We start from the raw sequence: 20,460 nt of genomic DNA on the forward strand, positions 1-20,460 counted from the left end.
TACAGAATTATACACCCCTGTGGAGGTTTTCACATTTTGGGACATTAAAACGTGGAATTGGCTTTTACCTTTGCAGAGGGCCATTTTAGAACATTGTGGTTTTTGTTTTTTAAACCACTGAAATGGTGCTTTGGCTGTGTGTTAGTCTTTGCCCTGCTTGATGGGCAACTTGCCCTTAAAGTAAACCTGTACTTTGTACACGTAGTGCAAAGTAATGTGTTCCTTAATGCCCTCCTCTCCTGCAGCATATACTCGCCTTTCCTCTAATCTTCTGATACTGCTTTTTTTTCCATTTAATCACCAAACCCTCTCCCCCCCCCGGCCATCGTATAGTTTATACTGCTGAAGGTTTAGAAAGAGAATAATATTGTATATTGTACTTCCCATAAGTGCCTATCCTTTTTTTTTATTGCATACCATACTATAGCTACAAACTTTTAATTTGTTTACAGTGGTAAGTGAACAACAAAATTGGGAAAATAGTAAGTGGGGTAGCAAATGAAAATTAGCCTGGCGTCTCTGGCCATTAAAATTACATATATAAAAAAAACTGTGTGGTATTGGCTAGGTATCTGAGTTTTACATTAAATATGTAACTTGTCAAGATGTGGAATACCTCCGTGTAAGCACCAGGGCTGGGTGGAGAGGGAACTCTATATATCATGAAATTCCTTCTGGATCAGCGTTAATAAGGTACATAAATAGAAGGATTAGAGAGAAGTAATAAAAGGGGAAGGTGGGAAGAGGGAATTGAGAAGAAGAAAGTAGGAAGAGTACAGGGGGATAACCACGGATTCCACAGAATGCTTTGCATTTTATGAGCGACTTGTAAAAAGCCGAGTGCAGTGTAAACACTCTGGTGACCTCTGGAGAGTGATATTTGCTCTCCATTTAATAAGAGACCCTTGGTGTTGGTAGAATTTGAGACAATGTTGTCTTGGTTTCATATACAAATAGCCCCCTCCAAATGGAGAGAGGTTTTCTAAGCAATGTCATGTTTTACATGGCAGGCCATTAAGAGGCACATTACATACCCTACTACATCTGCTGTAATAGAATTTCTATATATCTAACCACCCCTGAGGTATAGTGAAGTCTCTATATCTAATGGGCTGACATTTTACTTACAATGGATATCATTGTGGGGTATTGAGTTCAAACATTCCTATTTTATTTGTCCTAACAGAATACCATCTTTTCAGTGATAGCAATAGTATTTATCATTTCCAGAAAATTATATGAAAATTATATCAAATAAAATATACTATCCAAAGTCCCACCGTGTCCAAAATTAAAATCAAAAATCCCAAAAAAATAATCCTCACAGGTGTAACACAAAACTTAAACTTTTCCTTCTTCTTTCATCACAAAAACCTTCTTAATACCCGAAAATCCTGATATTCGTGTACCTCAAAAAGGAAAAAAACTCGACATAGTGTCATACCTTAAATAATAAAACACACGTGCCACTCACTGTGCAGCATGCAAAATAAACGTGTATACTCAAACCAAGTGTCAAAACACATACAAATAAGTGAAATGACAATGTGAGTGAAAGCACATTCACATAGGATATGCAATGCAATGTGTAAAACCACTCCACAAATAACACTGACAGTGTATAACACAACACCCTATATATAAAAAGGTGATAACCAAAACCCAGATCACCACTCTCCAACTCTAATATGGATGGGTAATTACCCTATAGCAGAAACAGCAGGGCAGATTAACCACTCTGGGTTACACTCTCCTCTTATCGATTTTCTCCAAAGACTAGGGTCACTTCTTCCACTTTCCTCCAGAAAACCAGTCACAAATATAAAAGATATTCTTCTTTATTGGTAACTCACATAACAATTCCGTGGTAACAGCTCCTCCTCACAAGCAGTGTCCACATGGACAGGTTCAGGGAAACATTTTGTGACTGGTTTTCTGGAGGAAAGTGGAAGAAGTGACCCTAGTCTTTGGAGAAAATCGATAACAGGAGAGTGCAACCCAGAGTGGTTAATCTGCCCTGCTGTTTCTGCTATAGGGTAATTACCCATCCATATTAGAGTTGGAGATTGGTGATCTGGGTTTTGGTTATCACCTTTTTATATATAGGGTGTTGTGTTATACACTGTCAGTGTTATTTGTGGAGTGGTTTTACACATTGCATTGCATATCCTATGTGAATGTGCTTTCACTCACATTGTCATTTCACTTATTTGTATGTGTTTTGACACTTGGTTTGAGTATACACGTTTATTTTGCATGCTGCACAGTGAGTGGCACGTGTGTTTTATTATTTAAGGTATGACACTATGTCGAGTTTTCTTCCTTTTTGAGGTACACGAATATCAGGATTTTCGGGTATTAAGAAGGTTTTTGTGATGAAAGAAGAAGGAAAAGTTTAAGTTTTGTGTTACACCTGTGAGGATTATTTTTTTGGGATTTTTGATTTTAATTTTGGACACGGTGGGACTTTGGATATTATTTTATTTTATATAATTTTTATAATTTTCATATAATTTTCTGGTTTTATTTCATTTGATTTGATGTATTTGCTCATAGAAAAGTCACATATATATTGTTAAGTTGGCCTTCAAGGGTGAAGGTAGATCACTTTTCTGGGATATTATAGGTTTGAGTGTTGTGATATAGAAGTATAATCATTTCCAGATCACATACAGCAGTTGATCCTTTGTATGTTTTTTGTTGGCACAGAAATTGCACAAGAACTAGGATTTTTTTGTTAGATTGGGTAAATATGCTGCATCTCCACTTAACAAAAACTTTAATAGTCACTGTTATTTTTCAGAAACCCACACGATGTACCATCATCACCTGGTCAAGGTAGGGATCCAGCTTGATTAATTTGATTGCAGATCTGCTAGTTCAAGGCTGTCTATTTAACAGCCTAGTCAGTTTGAGTCTTTTTTGTTAGGCTCATTTTGGCAATGGATGTAAGGTACAGAATTATTATAATGTCACATTCTGCAGTGTTGGAAGATCACAAGATAAAACACACCCAAAGTAACCAGTCAGAACTGATCTTAGTCTCATGATGTCAGGAAGTGAGTTCTGGTTGCTATGGGAAACTGCATAATATGTGATATCACTGTATAAAGCATGAACTTTTATATTTGAAGAGTGGCATCTTCAAAGAAAAAAAAAAGCCAGCTTGGAAAAGTGTTCTAGATTTTCTATTTCATTTTTTTCTTGATAGGGTCATGACAAAAATTGGGGGAGAGGCGATGCTGACTCATAGGCAGTAATGAGTTTAGCATTCAGAATGTCCTAAACAACGGTTGGGCTTATTATGTGCCCAGAGAAATTTGCTGGGGACTAATTATCTCATTTCAAATGACTAGTTTGCTTTGTATGAAGAGCTTTACATTTATTTAGTGTTAACTGTGTGTGTGTTTTTGTGAAGAGAAGAAAAAGTATGGTTACTTTCAGGCTGGAATGTTTTGAGAACACATTCAAATACATGTAACACTTTTTGTTTTCAAAATTTATATTTTCAGCTGCCATTCGAAGATCGTCATCTATGTCGTACGTGGATGGACAAATTGGAACATGGCCCAAAGAAAAGCGGTAAGAAATTTTGAAAAATGCTAATGCTTTTTCATATACTTTATACTATATTTTTTTTTTTGCTAAATTTTAGTAGATTGTTTTTATATGGATGAATATTTAAAAGCTTTTGAAAGTTTATATTTGAGTGTGTATATACAGTAATCATTATTAAATGTTCAGTATCAATGACCATGGGACAAAGTCTCTGACCATTTGGGAAATATTTTACCACAGTTTCATTTCAACAAATTTTTTTATTGAAAACTGAACATAAACGCTAATATAGTACACAGTGCTAAAAACTTTTATAATAAATCCTACTTCCAGTCATAGTTTTTAAATTGCCTGAAGATGTTGGAGAAAATTATTGACTCTAAGTATTAATAGCGACTTCACAAACTGGTGTACCTAATTCAGATATTACCTCCTTGCTGAGCTAACTGTATCTATTCTTACAAATTAAAAAGAAAAATAATTTTAGAACTAGAACCTGAGGCTCCATTCCCACATAGGCATTTTAATTTGCAGGTGGAATATAAAAGCATGCTGTGAAAATGTGACAACGCGCATTGGAGTGTTCAGGTGCCATTCATTTCAATGGCACATGAAAATGCAATACGTTTTTGCAACAGTCGCGGCATGTTTCTCTGTGCGACAAACGCACCGTGATCACACAAACAAAATCGCTGGATGTGCGACACCCAAAAACTGTTCCAGAACCTTTTTTGGGGCGTTGCACGTCCCGTGATTTTGTTTGTGCGATTGTGGTGCGTTTGTCGTGCAGAGAAACATGCCTCGATTGTTGCAAAAATGCCACACGTTTTCAGGTGCCATTGAAATGAATGGCACCTGAACATTCGGATGCGCGTTTTCACAGCGTAGTTTTAAATCGTGGCAATTCCGCTCTCGAGTTGAAACGCCTAAGTGTAAATGGAGCCTAAAACATTGGGTTAACTTGGTTCAGCCACAGGAGGGGTCTAATTTTCCACTTTACATATCACCGTTAATGCGGTCAGATTACTCTGTCTGCCGTTACATTTAATAGTCCGGGGTTGCTTTAGACTTGGTGTTTCATCCCAGGTTAAGATTTGACTTGCCTCATTTCAGAAGATTGATGCATTCCAGTTTTGTCATGCTGCTGTGGTTCACCTTTTACCTCAGTTTCCTTATGATCTTCCTAATGTTTTTCCTATTTTAGATCTTCAGTGCATGGTGTATCTTTTGACATATCTTTTGATAAAGAGGATGGAATGAAAGTCACAGCCCCAAGCAGACCAATCCGAAGGTCAATTAGTAATGAAGGCTTCTCTCTCAATCTCACTCGGGTACCCAGGCACATCCGTAAAAATCTTTCCTTCCAGCCAATTAATGGCCAAGGGGAGTCAGTTAGCATTAGTGAAGAATGGATTCATACGCCACAAAACCATAATGATTTGTCGCCAACCAGTAGTCAACTAGACTCTGATGATGGTGATCAAAGCAAAAGGCCAAATGGACCTGTTGAAAATAGAGGTAATGTAGATCAGCTGGACTCTCAGGTAGAACCCCCAAGCATAGAAGAAGCACTTGAAATCATTCACAACCCAGAAAAGACATCTGTTATAGGAGATCAGATGAACAATGGCTTTTTTCTTCATAGCAATGATGTAAATTTAGGTCTACAACTATCCCCACAAGGTCTTATAGACCCTAATATAGACCTCTTTGACAAAAAAGAAGCATTAAGTGATGTTACTGACAATACAGAAGTAGATACTGGAATTCATGTACCTTCAGAAGATATTCCAGAAACCATGGATGAAGATTCTTCTTTGAAAGATTATACTGTAAGTTTAGATTCTGACATGGAAGACCCTTTGAAAGTTCACCAGGACTATGTTAATCTTAACTCCAATCTTAGAGAAGCAGTTAGTCCCTGTCCCAGCTCTGTAAGTGGCAAATCACAGGCAGGCAGTTCAGCCTCTTCGAGTTCTGGAATCAAAATGACCAGCTTTGCAGAGCAGAAGTTTAGAAAACTGAATAATGCAGATGGCAGGAGTAGTGGAAGCAGTTCCCAAAAAACGACCCCTGAAGGTTCTGAATTAAACATACCTCAGGTGGTTGCATTTGGCCAAATTCAAGAAGAAAACTCTCTGCCACAGGGCAGAGACACCACACAACTGTTGGCATCTGAAGTTGTCCAGCTGAGAATGAAATTGGAAGAAAAAAGAAGGGCTATTGAAGCACAGAAGAAGAAAGTAGAGGCTGCATTTACTCGCAAGAGGCAAAAAATGGGTAGAACTGCATTTCTCACAGTGGTTAAAAAAAAGGGTGATGGGATCTCTCCCTTACAAGAGGAAGCAGGATGTTCAGAAAATGAGAAGGTCACTCAGGAAACATCTGAAACAAAGTCACCAAGAACTTCTGATGGAACCAGGGTAAGACTAAATGTAAACAGTTATCAATCACCTAGATGGCCGAAATCCCCAACAACACCTGTAGATACTGAGAAAGTTTGGAATCTTGCAAGTCCAAGTGAGGAAAACATGGGTGAGGTGGACGTAGTAGAATATACACGGTCTATTGAAAAACTAAATTCTTCTTTGAACTTTCTTCAGCAGGAAATGCAGAGGTTAGCTTTGCAGCAGGACATGTTGATGCAGATGAGGGAGAAACAGGCCTGGGTTATTTCTCCACCTCAACCTTCTCCACAAAAGCAGTTACAGCGAGAAACAAAACCAGCAATAAAACCCTCTGTTACATGGTCTCCAGTCCCTTGTTTCACTATGGAGTCACCTCGCCAAACTCACAGATCACCCCAGGCTCCAGTTAAAAGGACTGTGTCCTTCTCTTCAAAGCCTCAAAGAACCCCTCGACCCAATGAACTTAAAATAACACCTTTAAATCGTACGTTAACACCTCCACAATCTGTAGATAGTCTTCCTCGTCTGCGAAGGTTTTCTCCAAGCCAGACTCAGACCAGGTCGTTTGTATGCTTTGGAGATGATCAAAATCCGAATTCACAAGAACTGGAGGCAAAGGATGATCTGGAAACTGCTAGTGACATTTTCAGAAGTGAGGAATATGAGAAAGGATTGGATACTTATCAGGCTTCTTGGAAACGTGTAGGATTAGAGAAAAAACCAATTGAATCAACCGTGTCTGAAGTATTATCCCAGCCTATTGTAGAAACTGTATGTGTAACACCAAATGATGACACATTCAGCCAGAGAAGCTTCTCCACCTCCAAAAATGCAAGTTTGATTGAAGTCCCCCTCTCAAAGTTACAGCCCCCAGACAAGGCACCTGAAGGGAATGAAGTGGACCCTGAGAAAGATCTCACCACCGAAGACCAGAAGGTTTGCTGTGGCTTCTTTTTTAAGGTTAGTAAGCTTACTTTTTAAATATATTTCTTATGTTTATATATTTGTCTTATTGCATGTTGAAGAAATTTGTTGTAGTATTGATGCAGTATTGTTCTTATGATGTGCAGAGAGAAATTGGAAGATTGTCAATGTTGACTTGAAAAATGCTAGGTGCCTGGTAGCTCTACTTATCACGTGACATCAAGAACCACTAAACTAAACAAGCTTAGAGCTGGTAGAGTCAGACCACATTATTTACATACTTGTTCGGGGTCAGTTACTGGGAAAGTATTAAAGCCGCTTGGCAACAAGACAGCTAGGCAATTCGCATTTTCTGGAGAGGTCAGCAGTATAAGGGCATCATATTTTTCCTGGTACAGCATTGTACTATCTGATGAAAGTAAGGGTGAATGATCTAGGTAATAAATGTAATTATTTATGTTATTGGTTGTAACATGATGTAAATGTGGTAAATTTCAAGGGGTATGAATACTTTTTCAAGGCACTGTAGTGTGTGTAAAAAAAAAAACAAAAAACAAAAACCTCCAGAGTAGTATACTTTCAATATGGTAAAACTGTACTGCTCTGGCCATGGTATGTAAAAAAAAAAAAAAAAAATCTTGAATATAATTACAAAAATTCTAATTTCTTTTTTTTTTGTGAGGGTTTTTTATTTTTAAGTTAACATACTGTCACCAATCAGTGTCACCAGCAATACCAGTTATAGGATGACACTGAACTGCACTGGTGACAGTATGTGGAAAACAAGAATTTTTTAAAATTTCTTCATTTAAAAAAACAAATTGTGACAAAAAATTGCAACTTCAAAAACCTCACCATGACTCTTACTAAATACCTTGGACTGTCTACTTTCCAAAAAGGGGTCACTTGGGGAGTATTTGTACTGTCCTGGAATTTTAGGGCCTTAAAGGAGAAGTACAGGCAAAGCTTTTTTAAGCTGTGCTTCTCCTGTGGATCACGGGAGTGCAGTTCATTCTGTGCTCCTGTAACCCGTTTTTAGTTGACAGCGGACTGAAGTCACTCAGGCAGTCCAGGCATGGGAAAGATCCTGACTTCAAAGTCATCATCCACCCCAGAGTCTGGAGCGGCACCTGACTCAAAGCGAAGCACTTAAGAGCCTGAGCAAGAGCACTGAGAACTCAGTGATCAGCGGTCAGGTGATCGCCGAGTTCTCACCCTTAGAGCCAGCGGGGGACAAATGCAGCATCGGACCGATGCTTCATCCACCTAGGTAAGTATAAATAGATGGAAAAAAAGCCCTACTTCTCTTTAAAGAAGTGAGATGGGCCATCAGTACATCAGGATTGATTTTCAAATATTATGATACTGTATATACCATAGTTTGTGGACGCTTTAACTTTCACAAAGAGTAAATAATATTTACTGATTTGGGTTATTTTTTTACCAAAGAAATGTAGCAGTATACATTTTGCCCATTTTTGCAAAATAAATAACAAAAATGAGGCAAAACGCATCCTTTTTTCAAAATTGTTGTTCTTTTTTCATTTATTTAGCAAAAAATAAAAACCCAGTGGTGATTAGATACCACCAAAAGGAAACTCTGTGTGAAAACAATTTATAAAAAATTTCATTTGTGTACAGTGTTGCATGACTGAGTAATTTTCATTCAAAGCACTGAAAGCTGAAAATTGGCCTTGGCAGGAAGGGGGTGAAAGTGTCCGGTATTGAAGTGGTTAAAAGGATTATATTTAAATACAAAAATTATGCTGTCTCTTCCTTTTCTTTTTTTTTTTTTCATTCAGAAATGCTGCATATGCGTTTTTCTTTATTGCTACTTCCAGACAGTTTTTGATTAAGATCACAAACTTTCTTTAGGTTCAGATAACAACCTTTCTTGCAAAAGCCTCATGCACGCTGAGCTTTTTTTTTTACAGATGCTGTTTTTGCCTTCTGGCGTTTTTTTTCTACAGCCAGTAAACTCCCCAGCATGTTATCCTATGTGTCCATGCACGCATAGGCTTTAATCAGCGGTTTTTGGCAAAGGTGTTTTCTGGCTGGAAAAAACCCCCTGAACTAGTGTGTTTTTCGGCACCATGCAAACTGGGCATTTTAATAATGCTGGTAGCATTCGCTCACGTTTAGAGTTTTTGCATTAGCTTTTAGCAGCGTTTTTCTGTGTTTTTCCGTGTTTTTCAGCGTTTCGCAGTTTTTAGCGGGTTTTTTTTACACATTTTACCATGTTTTTCAGTGTTAGAATGTTTTTACGCCTAAAAAAATCTCCTCTAGAGACCCACTAGTTCTGGGGGTTTTTTCCAGCCAAAAAACGCCCCTGCCATAAAAAAGGTTAAATACAGTCTATGTGTGTATGGACACATAGGATAACATGCTGGAACGTTTACTGGCTGTAGAAAAAAATGCTGAGAGCCAAAAACAGCAGCTGTAAAAATGTCCAGTGTGCATGAGACCTGAAAAACGGAGATCAGATTGCATTCACTGCTTACTCCAATAGTATGCATGTGCTTACAAGAATGCAAGAAGGGCTGGAATTTCTCACTTGAAAACTGTAAATGCTTAGTATGATGCATGCATCCTGTGATAAATGTCTGTAACGCATATGTATACACAGTGGGTAAAATAAGTATTGAACACTTCACCATTTTTCTAAGTAAATTTTTTTTATCTAAAGATGCTATTGACATGACATTTTCACCACGTCGGTAACAACCCATGCAATCCGTACATACAAAGAAACCAAAAGAAATAAGTTCAGAAATTAAGTTATAATAAAATGGAATGACACAGGGAAAAAGTACTAAACACGCGAACTGAAATTTATTTAATACTTCATACAAAATCATTTTTTTGGTAGTGACAGCTTCAAGACACCTCCTGTATGGAGAAACTAGCTGCATGCATTTCTCAGGTGTGATTTTGGCCCATTCTCCCACACAATCAATCTTGAAGGTTCCGTGAGCCTATTCTATGAACTGTGATCTTTAGTTCTTTCCATAGATTTTCCATTAGATTCAAGTCAGGTAATTGATCCCACTCTAGCAGCTTTATTTTCTTTCTTTGAAACCAATTGAGAGTTTCCTTGGATTTGTGTTTGGGATCATTGTTTTGCTGAAATGTTCACCCTCGTTTCATCATCCTGGAAGATGGGAGCAGATTTTTATCAAGAATGTCTTGGTACATTTTCCATTCATCCTTCCTTCAATGACATAAAGTTTGCCAGTACCATATGCTGAAAAACAGCACCATATCATGATGTTCCCACCTCCAAACATCACTGTTGCTATGGTGTTTTTGGGGTGATGTGCAGTGCCATTTGACCTCCAAACATGGTATGTATTATGGCATCCAAAGAGTTCACTTTTGGTCTCATCTGACCAAACTATATTCTCACAGTATTTCAGAGTCTTGTCTAAATGTTGTGCCGCAAACTTTAAACAAGCTTCAGCATGCTTTTCCTTTAGTAATGGAGTCTTTTGTGGTGAGCGTGCTGCTTTCTTTGAAACAATTGTACCTGCTAATTCCAGGTCTTTTTGAAGCTCTCCACAAGTGGTCCTTGGATCTTGGACAACTCTTCTGATAATTCTTTTTACTCTTGTGAGTACCACCTGGTATTGCCCGGTTTATGCTGAAATGTTTTTCCACTTTCAGATTGTGACCCCCACAGTGCTCACTGGAACATTCAGAAGTTTAGGAATCCTTCTGTAACCAATGCCATCCATATGTTTGGCAACAGTAAGCTTGGGAAAGTCTTGAAAGAACTCTTTGCTTTTACCCATCATGAAATGTTTCATGTGTGACACCTTGGTAATGAGACACCTTTTTATAGGCCATCAGTTGAGACTGAACCACCTGATATTAATTTGCACTAAAAAGGGGCAGGATTGCTTTCTAATTACTGATAGATTTCAGCTGGTGGCTTGTCTTTCCATTACTTTTTGTATCTCCCCTTCTTCATGTGTTCATTACTTTTTCCCTGTGTCATTCCATTTTATTACAGATAACTTAATTTCTGAACTCATTTGTTTTGGTTTCTTTATATGTATGGATTGCATGGGTTGCTGCCAACATGTGGTGAAAAGGTCATGTCAATAGCACCTTTAGTAATATATTTACCAACAAAAATGTTGACATGTTCAATACTTATTTTACCCGGTGTGTGTTTGTGTGTGTGTGTTTGTGTGTGTGTGCACACCGTCACTTGGTTCCACCCAGCTCCCAGTACCACACCTTTTAGAGAATACAGAGTCAAGTATCATTTTGTAGCGCTAAATAACTTGTATGAAATTTGTTGATAACTAGAAAAGCAAAAAAAATAGGTCCCCTGCAGCCAGCAACAATAGATTCCTCCAGCAACAATGGGCCCTCAAAAAAAAACATCACCCCATTAACAATAGACAGCCAGCAACAATAGACCCCTCACTTAACAGTAAATACCTTCCAGCAACAATTAACCCCCATCAACAGCAGATGCCCCACCAGCAACTATAGACCACCACACAAAAATAGTTTCCATTCAGTGACAAATCCCCCAGCAGCCAGCAACAGCCCTCCCCCAGCCATGTCCTTTACCCAGCTTTACAACCCTCCCCATGTCCTCTACCTCCTTTCAAATCCCCCTCTCACCGCAGCCATGTCCTCTAACCTACTCCACACCCCCCCAGGACAGTTAAAAGAAGCAGAGACTCACACAAAGTTCTGGACAGCGGGCGGGAGGAAGCACAGCACTGGACACCGGAGCAGGAGCTGCCAGAGTTAACTTTTAAATGTAACCAGCAAGTGATTGGTTGCTAGGCAGTCCAAGCAACCCATCATCAGCTTTTTAGTAGGAAAAGTTAACTTTGGCAGCTCCAGCCAAACCCCACTTCCTGCCCCCACCTCATCCAGTGCTTTGCTGCCTCCCGCTCTCTGCTGTAGGAGAATGATGGGGAGGAGGCTGGGAGGAGAAATTGGCTCCCGCCCAACCCCCCCCTCCTCATTTTCTTTCTTGGTGCTGCCGGCAGCACCTACCATACCCCCGTCACCTCACCCCACCACACCCCTTTGATGAGATGCCTGGGGCACATTTGCCCCCACGTTATTTCCACTTGCCAAATGCAAGCAGGTGAGTGGAAATTTTGAGACATATATACAGTATACTATATTGCTAAAAGTATTGGGACACCCCTCCAAATCATTGGATTCAATCCAGTCCACCTCCATGGCCGCAGGTGTATAACATCAAGAATCTAGACATGCAGACTGCTTCTACAAATATTTTTGAAAGAATGGGTCACTCTCAGAGCGTGAATTCAAGTGCTGTACCGTGATAGGTTGCCACCTGTGGAATAAGTCCATCCGTGAAAGTTCCTTGCTACTAAATATTCTACTGTCAACTGTTAGTGGTATTATAACAAAGTGGAAGCAACTGGGAACAACAGCAACTCAGCCGTGAAGTGGTAAGCCACATAAAATGACAGAGCGGGGTCAGCGCATGCTGAAGCGCACAGTAAGCCGAAGTCGCCAACTGTCTGCAGAGTCAATAGCTAAAGACCTCCAAACGTCGTGTGGCCTTCAGATTAGCACAACAGCAGTGCATAGAGAGCTTCATGGAATGGGTTTCCATGGCCGAGCAGCTGCATCCAAGCCTTACATCAGTGTAAAGCACACCGCCACTGGACTCTCGAGCAGTGGAGATGTTTTTTTCTGGAGTAACGAATCATGCTTCTGTGTCTGGCAATCCAATGGACGTGTCTTGGTTTGGCAGTTGCCAGGAGAACGGTACTTGCCTGTCTACATTGTTCCAAGTGTAAAGTTTGGTGGAGGGGGGATTATGGTGTGAGGTTCTTTTTCAGGGTTTGGGGTTGGGCCTGGCCCCTTAGTTCCAGTGAAGGGAACTCTTAAGGCGACTGCATACCAAGATATTTTGGACAATTTCATGCTTCCAACTTTGTTGCAACAGTTTGGGGATGGCCCTTTCCTGTTCCAACATGACTGTGCACCAGTGCACAAAGCAAGGTCCAAAAAGACATGGATGAGTGAGTTTGGGATGGAGGAACTTGACTAGCCTGCACAGAGTCCTGACCTCAACCTGATAGAACACCATTGGGATGAATTAGAGTGAAGACTGCGAACCAGGCCTTCTCGCCCAACATCGGTGCCTGACCTCACAAATGTGTTTCTGGAAGAATGATCAAACATTTCCATAGACACACTCCTGAACCTTGTGGACAGCCTTCCCAGGAGTATTGAAGCTGTTATAGCTGCAAAGGGCGGGACAACTCAATATTGAACCCTACAGACTACGACTGGAATGCCATTAAAGTTCATGTACGTGTAAAGGCAGGCATCCCAATACATTTGGCAATATAGTGTGTGTGTGTGTGTGTGTGTGTGTGTGTGTGTGTGTGTGTGTGTATTTATTTCTATTCTTTGGTGTTTAGTTCTGTGCTTTGTATTACTGGCATAGTTTGAAAGACAATTTCTATGGCAAGATCTTGGTGACAGACAATTAACCTCAAGAATGTTTTGGGATTGTGCGAGGAACCCCACACAGGCATGGAAAAACAAGGACATTGTTCCTGGCAGGAATTTAAGCAGATCCTCAGTGCTATGGGGCAAAAGTGCTAACTATGTAACCACCATGCTCCAAAAGGTTAATAGGAAATGGATAAAGGCTATTAACATGTATTCTACATGAATGTATTAAAGTTTTCATGCAAGGAGTCCTTTTACGTTTGTTTAGCTGGTAAGGTTTTTGTAGTACACTAAATGGGAACAATTTCTTCTTTGAGAGCTGAATGGGTTCATATTCATAAAACAGTTGTTAATGTGCCACAGGATGATCGCAAAGAGGAAAATGATATGGCTGCCAAACGTGCTGCTCTACTGGAGAAGAGGTTGCGGAGAGAGCGTGAAAATCAACAGAAGAAACTGGAGCAGGAAATGGAGCAAGAGGTGAAGAAAGAGGAGGCCAGGTAAGTGCTGAGGCCCCTACATGTGTTCAGTCCCCAGCAAAAAAGAGATCTTATCTACATTAAATATAATAATACACCTTCAGCCAAAACTTTATTTTTTATACGCTTTGGTTAGAGTAGAATTATCAGCCCAGTTGGGTTTTTATATAAAAAAAAAAATACCTCTCAAATGCCCCAATCTGTTGTCACTATCTGCTGGCCACAGTGTTTGCAGGTGCTGCTCGTGTTGAATACTGGTTCGTCAGACACATTGTGGACTACGACAAAATAGCACCCATGTACATACTGCCTCAACATTTATTGAACGCCTCTTAGAAACAAAAAAGGCTTTGGCTAGGTTTCCTACCCATGGTAAAACCCCCTCTTACATGGTTTGTCCAATAGGGGCTTAATCATAATCATTCATTTTTCTTGGAGGAGCTCACTGTATGCCGAGGCAGTGTGTAGACAGGCTCCATTTTATCTCAGGTTTTATATTGCTTCCTCTCTGTTTATCTTTGTGACCATTATCACTAGAAATGAAATTAGGGAAAACACAAAATTTTAAGTCACTGGAACAATAGGGAGGATATTTTCCATTTGGCACTTGTTGCAGTGAAAACTGTGTAAAAGGGGATTTCTCCTACTTTGGAGAGATTTCCTCATGCACAATTGTGGGTAGTACAGCTCTGCTTTGCACAGGCACAGCAGCCTATTCATTTGGATGGACTGCTGTACCTGTGGGAAATGCAGGGAAAATAGTACCTGACCTTTTCTTTTTTGAAACACAGCCTCATCAAACCACATGGCGCTTTGGCACCATGCAGTTTCACTCACTCGAAAAGATGCTGTGTTTTCCAATGCTTGGGAGTGCCATTAAGTACAGTATTAATGGCACCCTGTGCGTCTGGTAAAGAAGCATTTTGGGTGCTGGAATGTATGTGATTTACATATTTTTTTCGCAATACGAAGTGTATGTCGGTGCCGATCTTTAAATGCAATTGCCGGATTTTTTTTTTTTCTTCACTATAGTTTACAGGATTAGCTGTCACTTTCCCTGGAGCTAAAGGATACTTTGTTTCTTTTATCTTGGGAAACAATCTAAAAGGAAACATTGTTTCTTTTAACTCAGGGAAATAAACTAAAAGGAAACTTTATTTCTTTTAGCTGGGGTGGGAGTAATAACTGATTCTCTGAGCTATAGTGAAGAAAAAAAAAAAAAGCCTGTAATTACATTTAAAAACAGGCACTGACCTATAGTGACAGCGACTTTTTCTTTCTACTCTTTTCTGACCTCCGGAACGGATTAATTGGTTTTCAATGCATTCCTATGGGAAACCGCATTTCGGTTTACGAATTTTTCGCAATGTGAAACATCCTGGAGAGCGCATTAAATTCGTATACCGAGGTACACCTGTATTTTGTATTTTTTTATAAAACGGAACTTTTCCCTTATGGTAACATTAAAGCCCTTACAGACTCCTGTGGGTACTGTACTCTACAGTCCCAAAGACTACGGATTACTGAGAATTACTGAAGAATCCCTGATAGTTGCAGACTAACCAATCTAGTGAAATGGGCAAGTTCAGTCAAAGAAGTCTAGAGAAATGTTGATACTATTTAGTGAGCACTGCAGATGCCCTAAGGTCAGGAGATTCCCTTTGTTATCTATATCATAAACATTTGCTGCCAGTTTTAGCACACCAATGAAAGTGTTTCTGATTGGTTGACCCTGGCCATGATTCTGTTCTGTACAAACTATATGGCTTGAACTACAGTAGACAGAGATGGGAACTGCGTAAGCATGCATGACGTTCTCAGAACACCAAAGATTTCAGATTAATGCATGGATGAAGCACAAACACCTAAGATATGACATTTCGCTTATAAACATTCCAGTACCTGATTTGAAGTTTTGACTGGAGTTAAGCATAAGTTAAAAACGCCGGTAGCATTAGCTGTATAAAGGCATCGCGTGTTTTTCTGTGTTTTTTAGTGTGTCTGCATTAACGTTTAGCCGCATTAGCGGTTTTAGCACAAACAAAAATGGCTCAAAAACGCTGGTTTAGAGCGTTGTTAAAGCTAAAAAAAAAAAACTCCTCTTGCAACCCACTAGTTCTGGGTTTGTTTCCAGCCAGAAAACTCCTCTGCCAAAAAACGCTGATTAAAACCTATGTGTGCATGGTCATATAGGATAATATGCTTACTGGCTGTATAAAAAAAATACCAGAAGCCCAAAACAACAGCTGTAAAAACGCCCAATTTGCATGAAGCCTTAAAGTATCCCTGAGCTGGAAATTATTTACTTTATGCTATCTTATACTTGATATGTTGCTTTCTTTAATTCCCTAAACACAGACTTTGTTTCTTCTTTGCTGGGAAGTGCCAGTCTAAGGATGATCAGCAAGCATTTCCAAAACATTTGACAGGCTTTGGTCAGATTTCTTGAAACCATTAAAATGGCACTGATATTGAAAAACAAAAAATTGCTAGTAGGTAAGAGATTTTGTATATCTGTTCTGCCAAAAAAAAAAACTCCTTTACCTAATTGCTAGCAATTGTGTTTCTTGCACATTAACTGTGGCACATGCACAGTTCAATGTGTATTCTCGCTGAGTACAGTGATAATGTAACACACATGCGCAAGTGCTGAAGAAGGAATATGCTGGATGCAGGAGTAGTCTCGGAGAAGAATAGTAGCAGTGGTAACATTTGCCATAATGTGCAAGTATTGCACATCATGGCAAGCGCTTCTGCACCCCACTTCCCTCTGCCTCAGTTAACTTTTGAAGCAAGTCTTAGCATCAGTCTGGGAGTGCTAAGGGCAGGGTGAACTTGAGAAGAATAGATGTATAGGAGCAACATTTTCATTGTTATCCTCCTGGCGCAGGGTCATGAGATAGAAAGTGAGAGGAAACCTCGACAACAAGCATGCACATGGCAATATAAAACAGAAACTATAACCCTTCCCCCTTATTTTCAAACCCAATGACTAAATGAAAACAAAGTTTTGGCTAGTTTAACCACATTTTAAAGTGTTACTAAATGGGTACATAGGACCCTGCATTCGCTATATCCTGTCTCCCACAGTACGCAGAACATGGAAAAGCAATTATTTTAGTAAATATAAACTGCTAAATACCTTTTCTCATCAGCAGTTAGAGCAGTCTTGTGACTTCTATCAGTGTTCAGCAAAGCACTGATAAAAGCTTGTAGCAGGAGTTTTCTCTAGGTAGATGCAGAACCCCTGACCTCTGTCTGGACAGTGCTGATTGGCCCTGTGCTGATGACATGCACTCTCCCAAGAAAAGAAAAAAACGTCTCTAGCAATACACACTAAATGGAGCATGTGCAGTGTCTCCACACAACATGTGTGCTTTACTGTATATACAGACCGATTTTACTATTGTGGATTTAGTAATACTTTAATTGAATGAACACCATACTAGTTTTTGCTATGGTCGTAGCATATGTACAGAAAATTGTACTTCTCTTATTTGCTTCCTTTTGTCTGTGAAATTAAGCATTGAAAGTGTTTGTTATATCTGTTCCATAAGTTTAAAAAAATACCTCTTGATCCTTGCAGAAATCTAGTGACCTTGTAACTTCCTGTGTTCTCTGCTGCTACTATTATCAGTTTCCAGCGTTCTGTGGACTACAGAATAACCCTCATGTTATGTAGATGAGGGAAGGGAAAGATGTTCTTTAATCCTAATCAGCGTCGTATTTATCGTGAGTCATACAAGGCTTTTGCCAGGGCGGCAATTTTCAGGGGGGCAGCACTGCCCACCACTAAGTGCTGGTGTTGGGGGGCGCCCAGTTTTAGTGTTGCCTAGGGCAGCACAAGAACTAAATACGCCACTGGTCCTAATACACTTCCTAGGGCAAGAAGTGTGTTACTGGCAGGATTACCAAATGAAACTAAAGGAAAAAAAGCTATTGTAGCATCACATCTAAGCGTTAGTAAGCTACATTATATTTTGTGTAAAAATGTGTGTTCTTGGGTTTTTATGCAGTTTAACCCCTCTTTCAACTGTAATATATACTGTTAATCTTGTCATTCTTTTATACAGTTCCATCAGTGACACAGTTTTTATTTCAACAGGCGAAAGTCAGAAGAAGAACGACATAAGAAGGAAGACGAGAAGGCCAGGCGGGAGTTTATCAAACAGGAATATATGCGCAGGAAGCAGCTTAAGTTAATGGCAGACATGGATTCTGTTATAAAACCTCGAGGGAACCTTGGCAAGTCTAAAAAGCCTCGACCTAAATCTATCCATAGAGATCATCATGCTGAATCTCCTAGAACACCCACTGGGGGCCCTCCAGGTACATAAACTTTGAGAGTGTTCGCTATGCTATAGAGGGGTTTAAAAGCAATCATTGAGTTGAGAAGGTCTAAGTACTACATGAACTAAGAACTCTACTAAAATGTTTTCCCAACCTTAAGGCCTGATTCACACCTATGCAGTTTGCTTTTGATATGCTTTTTGCTGTGACTTTTGTATTTTTCTTTTTTTGTTTTTCTTGTTATGCAGATTAAAAATGCATGAAAAAAAGCATTAAAAACTCACTACATGTGTTTCCGCCACAAGTCCATTGAAGTTTGTTGAACCAAAAATGTATCGGCTGACCCTTTCTCAAAATGCATCAGCTGAAAAACGCATAGATGTAAACTTATCCCATAGGAAACAATGTTAAATGGACTGTAGTGAGTTTCTGCAGAATTCACTAAAAAAACGCTGTGAACCAGGCCTAAAAATACTTTTTACTTTAGTTTATATTTTTCCTTTTTTTAAGTAAAAACAAAGCCTTTGCCTTAATTACATTATGCTCATGTTAAACTTTAAACTTTTTTTTTATTCTGTGCTTTTGGTCTCTTAAAGGATAAGTTCACATTCTGGACGCAAATAATAAATGCACATTTTGTGCAGGTAAAAAAAAAAAGTTCATTTATTATGTCCAAAGGAGCCTGTAAACCATTGCACCAGCGATCAGTGGATCGTTGATGCCATGCAGGTCTCCTGCAGACCTGTCAGAATATCTGCTTGACGTACGGGATATACAAGCAAGCAGGTATACTGACAGGAAGCTTCAAAGAGCTACCACGGGGCTCCTCACTGGCATGGTAGTTCATTGAAAACTACAAGCCCGCAGCCGCTAAGGCTGTCAGGACTTGCAGTTCATTCATTCATGGAAGTCCGTGAATGAGTGATGTGGCTGTGTGGGCGGAGCCTCGCACGGCCACGCTGTTTTCAAATCTGGCAGTACGGGGAGAAGTTTCTCCATACTATCTGTCGGGTGGGGGTGGCACGGCTGTGTCTATGGGAAAATGTAACATGTTCCACCCTAACAGGTGGAACATGTAACATGTTCCAAAGGTGATCTTATCCTTTAAGGAAGGCTCAGAAGGAGTCATGAGGTTGTTTGCAATGAATAAACTCAGGACTTATGGATACTATTTATCACTTCTGAAATTAGTCTGTCAGTTTTGCATTCCAGTCCTGTTGGTATTGGCAATTGAACCTGACAAAGCAGAATAAACTTTTTTCTTTTTTTTTTTTTTTTAACCCTTCAGGTTGCAATTGTGTTTTAAGTATTCAGTATATTGAGGACTACCTGGTCATCCCCTTTCTGGGTCGGATGCCTCTTAGGCAGAGTCAACTGCTAATATTGGGTATTCCTTAATTACAATAGGAGGTCCTAGCCTCAGAGATGTTGCATCCCCAGGGAAAGTTTATGAGCAATCAGGATCATCAATATAATCTTTATAATAATTACCAGACTTTGGTAAACGTGGCATTAAGCTAGCTTATTTTAGGGATGGCTATGGGTCCAGGCTAGGTATCTTCTTATATTAACTTGACAGCATGCAGATATACAGCATGTTGGCTTTGAGGGGCTCCTTCACCATTTTGTTTCTTCCCAGTTCTGGGCGCTGGGAGGGATAGCCTGTGTGCACTGTGTCCAGAATACTGTTGGTTTCACATATATATTTATCTCCCACATTCCTGAAGAAGCAGTATATGTGTATCACAAAATATGGTGAATTTTACTTTTACCCTATCGGATGATCCAGCTATTGGAGACTGAAAATAATGGTGACTTTACAAAGGAAATCCATTTAGGACTTAGCACCAAAATAAAGCACAATATATTTAGAATTTGTATGAATTTTCTCTATATTAAAAAAAAAAATGTTTTCATGTTCAGGCACATTCCATATCCATTTTTGCTACAGGTACTATTAATAATGAAAAGGCATGCAAAATGCTTTTCCCTTTCAGCACTTCTCACATTGCAGCAGACATAGATGTTTTGAATGAGAGAGACCCACAACACTAAAAGTCTCTACTGGAAAGCAATGGATGGAGATATTAGGGTACTACTATGTGGCCCTGTCTTCTGTCAATGAAGGCTTCTTTTTAAAGCCCATTTACTGCTTGTTAAAGCCTAACTTCATGATTTAGTGAACTGTAAGTAGTATGTTTAGACCAAGCTAATCCAAACAAACTATTTCTTTCACTAGCACATGTGGCTGCTGTGTGTGCTGTATGAAATTTATGTAGTCTCAGCTACATACACTATACATCACTGTATCAGGCAGTGGGATATGATTTTCC

At 39.5% G+C, this 20,460-nt stretch overlaps 1 protein-coding gene across 2 annotated transcripts in view; it reads left to right on the forward strand.

The window, feature by feature from the left end:
- The window catches only part of CAMSAP2 (calmodulin regulated spectrin associated protein family member 2), a 169,832-nt gene that overhangs the window by 131,404 nt on the left and 17,968 nt on the right, over window positions 1–20,460 (forward strand). For both annotated transcript variants that reach the window (XM_089688690.1, XM_089688691.1), the window contains 5 exons: window positions 2,804–2,838; window positions 3,513–3,582; window positions 4,763–6,926; window positions 13,722–13,858; window positions 17,943–18,166. In XM_089688690.1, coding sequence (XP_089544816.1) covers window positions 2,804–2,838; window positions 3,513–3,582; window positions 4,763–6,926; window positions 13,722–13,858; window positions 17,943–18,166 — 2,630 coding nt within the window. The remainder of the gene's footprint in view (window positions 1–2,803; window positions 2,839–3,512; window positions 3,583–4,762; window positions 6,927–13,721; window positions 13,859–17,942; window positions 18,167–20,460) is intronic.

The sequence above is a fragment of the Staurois parvus genome, unplaced genomic scaffold (assembly GCF_062004578.1).
Source record: "Staurois parvus isolate SC_StPar_1 unplaced genomic scaffold, SC_StPar_1.0 ptg000450l, whole genome shotgun sequence".
Taxonomy (NCBI): domain Eukaryota; kingdom Metazoa; phylum Chordata; class Amphibia; order Anura; family Ranidae; genus Staurois; species Staurois parvus.